The sequence below is a fragment of the Halichondria panicea genome, chromosome 6, assembly GCF_963675165.1.
Source record: "Halichondria panicea chromosome 6, odHalPani1.1, whole genome shotgun sequence".
Taxonomy (NCBI): domain Eukaryota; kingdom Metazoa; phylum Porifera; class Demospongiae; order Suberitida; family Halichondriidae; genus Halichondria; species Halichondria panicea.
This window is the reverse complement of record NC_087382.1, coordinates 4,201,490-4,211,257: the sequence shown is the minus strand read 5'-3', so window position 1 is coordinate 4,211,257 and position 9,768 is coordinate 4,201,490. Positions and strand designations below refer to the sequence as shown.

The 9,768-nt window shown below is 38.6% G+C and overlaps 3 protein-coding genes across 3 annotated transcripts; all 3 read left to right on the top strand.

Annotated features, from left to right (window-relative positions):
* The first annotated feature begins 1,133 nt into the window (after positions 1-1,133).
* LOC135337498 (fibrinogen-like protein A) lies at positions 1,134-3,000 on the top strand. Its single transcript, XM_064533439.1, has 2 exons — positions 1,134-1,990; positions 2,153-3,000. Exons 1-2 carry the CDS (start codon positions 1,661-1,663, stop codon positions 2,831-2,833), a joined length of 1,011 nt encoding a protein of 336 aa, XP_064389509.1. The 5' UTR covers positions 1,134-1,660; the 3' UTR covers positions 2,834-3,000.
* Positions 3,001-4,433: 1,433 nt separating this feature from the next.
* Positions 4,434-5,174, top strand: LOC135337515 (fibrinogen-like protein 1). The gene is given in 3 exon segments (XM_064533457.1): positions 4,434-4,729; positions 4,731-4,770; positions 4,773-5,174. Coding segments are annotated over 3 exon segments (561 nt in total). The 5' UTR covers positions 4,434-4,537; the 3' UTR covers positions 5,102-5,174.
* A 610-nt stretch (positions 5,175-5,784) lies between these two features.
* On the top strand, positions 5,785-7,119 carry LOC135337507 (angiopoietin-related protein 1-like). The gene is made up of 2 exons (XM_064533451.1): positions 5,785-6,146; positions 6,291-7,119. Exons 1-2 carry the CDS (start codon positions 5,988-5,990, stop codon positions 6,951-6,953), a joined length of 822 nt encoding a protein of 273 aa, XP_064389521.1. The 5' UTR covers positions 5,785-5,987; the 3' UTR covers positions 6,954-7,119.
* The last annotated feature ends 2,649 nt before the right edge of the window (positions 7,120-9,768 follow it).

Genomic DNA, 9,768 nt, shown 5'->3' with positions numbered 1-9,768 from the left:
CTATATCACCAAATATTAGATCAGTCTCCGAATGTCTCTATTATATAATAATTATAGTGCAAATATAGGTGGGGTCAATACTAGCGATGCAAGCACTCCTTTAGCTCCAGCCCCTTGGCTACTGAGCGGTACGCACAATCTCAATAATACCCAGGACAGATTCAAGAAGAAGCCATCACTAGCCGTGAGCATATAGCCGCCGCTAGAGTTGCCGTGGGGTCCATTCCGACGGCCATTTCAGTCTACGTTATCATGATGGATCGAAGCATTAGACTAGCCAGAAGGTGAGCGCGTCTTTAACCTCACGTAGGGTTCTGTCAAACAGCTGTGTGGTGTGTGTGTGTGTGTGTGTGTGGGGGGGGAGTTAACAATTGGTTATAGCAATGACCATAATTAACCTGTTGACTGCATACGTTAATTGAGCATTTTTAAGGAATTCTTTAAAAATAGTATACAATACCAATACAATTGCAGCTATCATGTACAGTCATGTACCGATGTCGAGTCTTTTTTCCCACATGCAATATCTTACCACTCGAGCTGCAGGAAAGCACATCAATTTTTGTCATTATTTTAAAGAGTAATGTACTCGTTATTTGCATTAGTCCTTATCTTTAATTTGTACACGATATTAATTATGTAAGTACTGTATATACAAGGGCATGCACATATCCGGTTAGCATAATACACTACTATATAGTGTATCCACGCGCATGCATTATGCTGTAAAAAAATTACAGTATAAAAGGACCAGCATTCACACACACACATAATTATATATACCAACAGCAAAAACATCAATGCTAACATATCAACTGAAGCTACAACTGGCAGTTCTCCTCATCTCTGTATTGTTGGAGGGATCTGTAGCATTACTGAGAATGCTTGACAAGGTTCGAGAAATCACCGAGGAGATTACAGACAACAAAAAAGAATGCGTACATGCATATGCATGTTCAAGACTGCTGCCAAGTAAAATATCTATTATGATAGTATAGATACCTAATGCTAATAACTATACATGTATAGTTGACTGTACACCACTGGATCATTCTATACAACTATATAGCTACTAACTACTGCATGGTAAAGTATGATCATTGCTAACGATAATAACATTTACTGCATGCATGGAAACAGTATAGCGACGTTATTAAAGTAAAAATGTATGCAGATTACAGAAGCATCCAAGATCATCGATAATGACAACTACATGCACTCCAAAATCAGCTAGGGATCTACGATATCAGAAATACCTGTCCAAATACCGAAGCCTTCACTCAAGCAAGCATGACAACTCTGTGCAACATGGAGAGTGGTGATGGTGGATGGACAGTGCTAGTGAAGAGGACACCAGACGTTGATGAGAGAGAGTTTACTTTTATTAGTCGTCCTTGCGTCGATTATGAGGATGGATTCAGGAACCTGAGTAGCGAGTTCTGGTACGGACTAAAGTCGAGAGCGTCGAAGTTGAATTGAGAAAGACTGATGACACAAAAAAAGTTATTTCGTATGGTGACTTTAAAGTGGATGGACCTAGTACAAGCTACACAAAAATGAGACATCAATCCCTGTAAACAATTTTACAATTAATGATCCAGTACATACCAGAAGCCACACTGGCACACACAGTGATATACATTAAACCTTCTACAAGTTTATGATCCATACTAGTAGCCACACTGGCGCTAATATAGTGAGACAGCAGGTATGTACAAATCTGAAACAGGTTTTTCGTGCATGCATGCATGCTTCTATAAAAGGACCAGACACACACACACCAACAGCAAAAACATCAATGTCAACATATCAACTAAGAGCAAAGAAGATGAAGCTACAACTGGCAGTTCTCCTCATCTCTGTATTGTTGGAGGGATCTACAGCAATACTGAGCGTTGGCAACTGCTTGACAAGGTTCGAGGAATCACTCAAGAAGATTACGGACGAGAAAAAATACTGCGTGGATGCTAACGTTCAAGACTGCTGCCAAGTAAGCTATTTTTATTTACCAAATTCTACAATTATACATGTAGTTGTTGGATATTCTATACAACTATAGCTAATACTAACTACAGTGCATGGTGAGATATGATCATAACAATAATTATATTTACTGTAAACAGTTGTGGCATAAAGTAAAAAATGTATGCAGATGGCAGAAGCATCCAAGATCATCGATAATGGCAACTACACTCCAAAATCAGGGATCTACGATATCAGAAATACCTGTTCAAGTACTGGAACCTTCACTCAAGCAAACCTTCTCTTTATGAAAACTCTGTGCAACATGGAGAGTGGTGATGGTGGATGGACAGTGCTAATAAAGAGGACACCAGACGTTGATGAGAGAGTTTCATTCAAAAGGCCGTGGGTGGAATATGAGAATGGATTTGGGGACCTGAGTGGCGAGTTCTGGTATGGACTAAAGAAAATGCACTGTCTTACGAGTCGACAAGGGTCAATGGAGGTCGAAATTGAATTGAGAAAGACTGATGGCACAAAACTAGTTCTTTCGTATGGTAGCTTTAAAGTGGATGGACCTGATACAAGCTACACACTGCATGTGTCGGATAAAAAATATGAGGGTTTTGATTTTCTTCTAGCTCATAATGGAATGAAATTCTCCACGCTTGATCAAGATAATGACAAGAAAAAGAGTTATAGTTGTTCACAACATTACAACGGAGGCGGGTTCTGGTTTAATCGGTGCTACAGCATGCATCTCACTGACATGCCTAACCCTCAGCTTTATTATAGTCGTACCACTACCGCTTATGATTATGCTGAGCTACGAGTGCGTCCCAAAACTTGCACACCTCTTATTGGTGCATGATGATCCTGATAGTCGTGAGTAAGAAAAAGGAAAATAATCGAACATTACAATTTTGTGAACTTTGTTGTAGATATAATTATAGATACTGAATCAGAGGACTAATTAGTGTGTGTAATTATGGATGTGTAGAAACATCCAAACTGAACTTTAGCAAATCAAAGAAGATGTGTCGCAATTATGAGAATTGAGGTAGAATAATGAATACAACTATATCCCATGAATGCTGCATGAACCTCATAAACCAAAATTAATAAGGTTAGTCGTCCCACAAACTGTGTACAAAGGTCTGAAAATCCTGTAAAAACTTGCAGCTCTCTTCCCACTGTTGCAGCTGCCAATAGCTATATAGCATTCTAGTGCAGAGCTAACTGAGTAGCAACACTCCATGGACAAGTTTTGATACACGCATTCTTCTGAAAAGGCTGCAAATGGCATTCCAATTATTAAGAGCAAAACTGACTAGGCATAACTCGAGAACGAAGCATTATCCACTAATTAAAATCCAAGTAAACATGACTAATAGAAACTCTTACTTGCACTTGATTGATCCTTGAGCATGCAGCTGTAGCAGTCTACATAGACACACAGACACAGAGACACATGCACAAACACACTACCCTATACAGTGGCATAGCCAGGGGGTGCAAAGGGGGCAAATGCCCCCCCCCCCCCTTTTTCTGGATCTCTACTACTCAGCTCAGCTAGGTTAGTGTACGTATCTGATTATCTTCCTGAGCACTACTTTTCTTCTGAATCTTGCTGCAGTTAGCTAGCTAGTATAGGCAAGCAAAATAATTTAGTCTCTAAACTGTGAGCTATTCTGGTCTAAATCTATAGTTCTTTGCTAATTAAACTAGCTTCTTCTTCATGTATGCAAATAAAATATCAGGCCACACGCAACTAAATAGATATGTCAAATATGACGTCACACTTAAGAGGCGTGGCTTCCGGTCAAAATTTTGGCGCAAATCCTGGCTACGCTCCTAGCATACCTCGCTTGCGCATGCGCACCAAGGCATAATTATACCGGAAGCTACACGCATTGTGACAGTGACAGTGACACGTTAAACAATTAATGATCCAGTATACATGCCAACAACTAACTGGCGCCAATAGTGGAAGCTTCTTTACTTCCATTACATATACCAGGTGATACACCACGCCCTCTATACAATTAATGATCCAGTACATGCAGTGATACAAAAATGTATGGTCCAGTGTAGTATTACAAATCTGAAACAAGTTAGGACCAGCATTCACACACACACACACACCGACAGCAAAAACGTCAATGTCAATGTCAAGGTTCGAAAAAGCGGCAAAAAAGTACTGCGTGGATGCTAACATTCAAGACTGCTGCCAAGTAAGATAATTATATCTACTATAATTATTATAGCTAATGCTATAATTATTATTATTGATATATTATATACCAAATGCTAACAATTATACACGTATATATAGTTACTATTCATTATATTATTATACAACTATAGCTACTAATGACATTAACTACAGTGGTGAGATTATATAATTTATGTATGCATGATCATATTACATATAATCACAGTTATCACATTAAAAATTTACACAGATTGCAGAAGCATCCATAATCATCATCAATGATAACTATACACTCCAAAATCAGGGATCTACGATATCAAAAATGCTTGTCCCTGTACTGAAGCCTTCACTCAAGCAAGCATGAAAACTCTGTGCAACATGGAGAGTGGTGATGGTGGATGGACAGTGCTAGTGAAGAGGACACCAGACGTTGATGAGAGAGTTTCATTCAAAAGGCCGTGGGTGGATTATGAGAATGGATTCGGGAACCTAAGTGGCGAGTTCTGGTACGGACTAAAGAACATGCACTGTCTTATGAGTCGAGAGCCAATTAATGGAGGTTGAAATTGAATTGAAAAAGACTGATGGCAAAAAAATGTTCTTCCGTACGATAACTTTAAAGTGGATGGACCTGATACAAGTTACACACCGCATGTGTCGGACAAACAGTATGAAGGCCATGATTTCTTTAGTCGTAAAAACAGAATGAAATTTTCCACATTTGATCAAGATAATGACCTAGAGTCAGGTAGTTGTTCAAAATTTTTCAACGAAGGCGGATTCTGGTTTAATAACTGCTACAGCATATATCTAACTGACATGCCGAAACCTCAGCTATATCATGATGACCTATTTTACTATATTCCCTATGATTATGCTGAGCTCCGAGTGCGTCCCAAAGGTTGCCCAGCTTTCGGTGCATGATGATCCTGATAGTTGTGAGTACGAAAAGAAGGGAAAAGAACTGAACATGACAATTTTGTGAACTTTGTTGAAGATATATATAGTTACTGAATCAGAGACTATAATTGTATAGAATTGCGTTTTATTATTAGCGCGTACTTAATTTAGAGTAATTACAAATTCGCTAAAATTCGCTAAAATTAGTACTCGTTTATAATAGTAACAATAAGGTATTTGAGAGCGGCCTTTATGCAAGAGCGGCCTCTGATCGAGCATAATATACGAAATTAGTGCGCCCGAGGCTGAGGTTGGTTATAAGCCATAATTACTAGTCAACCAGTCAATAACGGGCAATAAGACATTTAAAAGTATAGTCACATCATCAGCAATAAATGTGTACGACACGTTGCAAAAAAAGTTTGCGAAGTCTTCGGGTAATTTGGGAATACTGCACATGATGGCGCATATGTGGCTGCTGTATAAGCTTCATTAAAAAGTTCGTCTGCTTCGAAAAAAAAAGTTTGGAAAGGCCTTCCTGAAGAGTTTAATAATTATGAAACCACGAAGCCTTAACTTTACGAACCTTTGCAAAGTTACACACTTTTCTTTGCAACGGTACAAAGTTCACAAGACATCACACGCTAAACGAGCTCATTGTTGTATTCCTGTAAGGCTTCACAGGACATGTAGACTCAGCAGTTTTATGAACAATGACAATATAGTGAGATACCATATAGAGTATAGTCACTGAGGATGCTAACAGTGATATAGTGTTAAAATTATGCATGTTTTTCATATCGACTATCAGACAGTATAAAAGGAGTTTTGCGAGAGGCAAAAAATAATTACAATCGACGCTTTAGAAGAAATCTTCACATCAATAAATCTTCATTCAAGAATTTTAATCATGGAGTGGAAAGCAGTGGTGATAGTAGTTGCTGGTCTCATGGCAACTGCAACTGGTACTCCAATCAGCGATTGCTCTGATCGTTTCCAACAATCTCTTACGGAAACGCTACAGCTGAAGCAAACATGTGCCACGGCTATGCACAAGGACTGTTGCCAGGTAATACATATACATTTTGTACAAGTGAAATAAAGCTATTCACATATACATGGATATGTACATAGCAAGCAAATAGATAACAAATTAAATTAAATACATGTATATATAATTATACAATGCCTTAACAACCATACACATTCGCAGATAGCTCAAGTCTCCAAAACATTACTGGACCAAAACCTGGAATCTGGAATCTATAACATCAAAGATTTCTGCCCAACTACGCCATTTGGCCTGGACTTATCCCCAGTGCAAGCACGCTGTAACATGGAGAGTGGTGATGGTGGATGGATCGTTCTCGTTCGAAGGACACCAGACGTTGCTGAGAGAATATATTTCGACAGAAATTGGGTCGATTATGAGAATGGATTCGGAAACCTGAGTGGCGAGTTCTGGTACGGACTAAAGAACATGCACTGTCTTACAAATGCACAGCCAATGGAGGTCGAAATTGAAGTGAGGAAAATTAACGGCACAAAATTGATATTGTCGTATGGTCAATTTCAAGTTGAAGGACCCGGCACAAGCTACACACTGCATGTTTCTGACCAACAGCACACTGGATTCGACTTCTTTGGTTATCACAATGCATTGAAATTTACTACAGAAGATAGAAACAACGAAAACCCATGTGCTGCACGTAGAAATGGAGGGTGGTGGTTCAACGTCGACGACTGCTACAACGTTGGTATATCATTAGACCCTCGTCCACAGCTCCATCAAAGAAGCGCTGGAGGTTTCATGGCCTTCGATTATGCTGAGATGAGAGTTCGTGCTAAGTCGTGTATGGCACCAACGTGCGAGTAACTTAAATGGGTATACTCATCTGTGAGAATTAAGCTGAACAGACAAAAAGCTGGAATTTTGTCATTTTTATAATTAGGTGTATAGCTGTATACTTTATAGTATAGAGCATCACATGGTTCTGTATTTACGTGTGCTTATAATTATATAGCATTTATAACAAAATAAAGTTGGAGTTGATTAAAAAAAATGCACTCGTTTAACAAATAGGAAGAGAGAATCACGAGTTAGCATTTTGTGCAGTCATTAATATAATGAATTAGTGAAAATAGGGCTACACATCACAAGAGCAACTTATTGCTGTATATATATGAGTCATGCATGCAAGGCTTTATACAGTACACAAAAGTGGTCGATGGTGGAAAATGCACTGTATAGAGGGCTACAAAGTTCACTAGACATCTCACACTATAATTATACCAACTTATTGCTTATTGCTGTACGCTAGAGTCATGCATACAGTATGTGGTAGATGGTGGATAACATGCACCGCAGGGCTACAAAGTTCACAAGACATCTCACGCTATACCAACTCATGCATAGCTGTATACACAAACACATGGAGCCATGCAGGGCTTTACAGTACACAATGTGGCAGATGATGGATAACATACACCGCTGGGTACAGAATGCTACAAATTTCACAAGACATCTCACGCTATACCAACTCATGCATAGCTGTATACACAAACACATGGAGCCATGCAGGGCTTTACAGTACACAATGTGGCAGATGATGGATAACATACACCGCTGGGTACAGAATGCTACAAATTTCACAAGACATCAAACACTACTTCAATAAAATCAGCCATAGAGTTCACACACGATAGCAATTAAGTCCTCTTAACGATGAACCTGTGTAGTACCAATATAGCCACACTGATGCTATCAGTGGAGACAACAAGTGGTAAACAACATATGCATGGTATTGGTACACAGAAAACATACAGCAAGTACAGTATATTATTATGCATGCTTAACATAACCGAATTTCAGTATAAAAGAAGTTTGGGAAGGCAAACAAAATTAATAATTGTGATCGACGCTATATAATTATAAGAAGAAAGCTTCATATCAAGAAATCAATTCCTTCATTCAATCATGGAGTGGAAAGCAGTGGTGATAGTAGTTGCTGGTCTCATGGCAACTGCAACTGGGACTCCAATCAGTGATGATTGCTCCGCTCGTTTCCATAAATCTCTTACGGAAGTGCTACAGCTGAAGAAAACATGTGCCACGGCTATGTACAAGGACTGCTGGCCAGGTAACATGCATGCACATATGCACATAATTATATAATCATACATAAGGCCACTTCAAGTGGACATTTAGTTTCAGCTCCTTTTTCTTTGCAGATTCCAATGTGTTAGAGTGAGGATATAGGATATTATGACGTCACATTTGATCAAGATAATGACCTAGACTCCGGCAGTTGTTCAAAATTTTTCAACGAAGGCGGATTCTGGTTTAATAACTGCTACGGCATATATCTAACTGACACGCCGAAACCTCAGCTATATCACGATGACCTATTTTACTATATTCCCTATGATTATGCTGAGCTACGAGTGCGTCCCAAAGGTTGCCCAGCTTTCGGTGCATGATGATCCTGATAGTTGTGAGTACGAAAAGAAGGGAAAAGAACTGAACATGACAATTTTGTGAACTTTGTTGTAGATATAGTTACTGAATCAGAGACTATAATTGTATAGAATTGCGTTTTATTATTAGCACGTACTTAATTTAGAGTTAATTACAAATTCGCTAAAATTCGCTAAAATTAGTACCCGTTTATAATAGTAACAATAAGGTATTTGAGAGCGGCCTTTATACAAGAGCGGCCTCTGATCAAGCATAATATATTGTCTCATCGTTCGTGAGACCACATCTGGAGTACGCATCCTCTGTATGGAACCCATTTCACAAGTGTGAAATAAACAATTTAGAAAAAGTCCAGAGATTTGCTATGAGAGTCTGTCTGAAGAAATGGAATTTGAAAAGTGAAGAATTGCTCACCTTGACCAGGCTTCCTTCTCTGCAGCTGAGGCGCCTTGCTGCGGTGCTATGCCACCTTTTCAAAATACTATACAATCTAACTGACTTCCCAAACAACCCAGCAACCAAGAGAATATGACGTACAGTAGTAGAACTGTTAACTGTTTTACTCTGGTCCCCTACCAATGTAGAACATCCTTTTATAAATTCTCATTTTTTCCGCATGCAATCACAATATGGAATAGGCTGGTTAGCCACAAGGACTTTACTTTAGTAGACTGTACTAGTATAAGTTCATTTAAGTCACATCTGTATTCACATCTAGTTGACATGTTGTAACTATTAAAACGTATGTTATAGGACTCACTTCACCCTAGCTTTGTAGCTATTTGTGTATCCTTGCAATTAATTGCTAAATCTTTCATAAAAAAAAAAAATAATAAAATAAAAAAAAAAAAAGGTATTAGGAAATTAGTACGCCCGAGGCTGAGGTTGGTTATAAGCCATAATTACTAGTCAACCAGTCAATAACGGGCAATAAGACATTTAAAGTATAGTCACATGATCAGCAATAATTATATGTGTACGACACGTTGCAAAAAAAGTTTGCGAAGTCTTCGGGTAATTTGGGAATACTACACATGATGGCGCATATGTGGCTGCTGTATAAGCTTCATTAAAAAGTTCGCCTGCCTCGAAAAAAAAAGTTTGGAAAGGCCTTCCTGAAGAGTTTAATAATTATGAAACCACGAAGCCTTAACTTTACGAACCTTTGCAAAGTTACACACTTTTCTTTGCAACGGTACAAAGTTCACAAGAC

Excerpts from the sequence above, each read along its gene's own strand:
- LOC135337498 (XM_064533439.1), top strand. The coding sequence starts at position 1,661 with ATGATCCATACTAGTAGCCACACTGGCGCTAATATAGTGAGACAGCAG. Across the intron at positions 1,991-2,152 it reads ACGTTCAAGACTGCTGCCAA|ATGGCAGAAGCATCCAAGAT; the intron begins GTAAGCTATTTT and ends AAATGTATGCAG.
- LOC135337507 (XM_064533451.1), top strand. The coding sequence starts at position 5,988 with ATGGAGTGGAAAGCAGTGGTGATAGTAGTTGCTGGTCTCATGGCAACT. Across the intron at positions 6,147-6,290 it reads TGCACAAGGACTGTTGCCAG|ATAGCTCAAGTCTCCAAAAC; the intron begins GTAATACATATA and ends ACACATTCGCAG.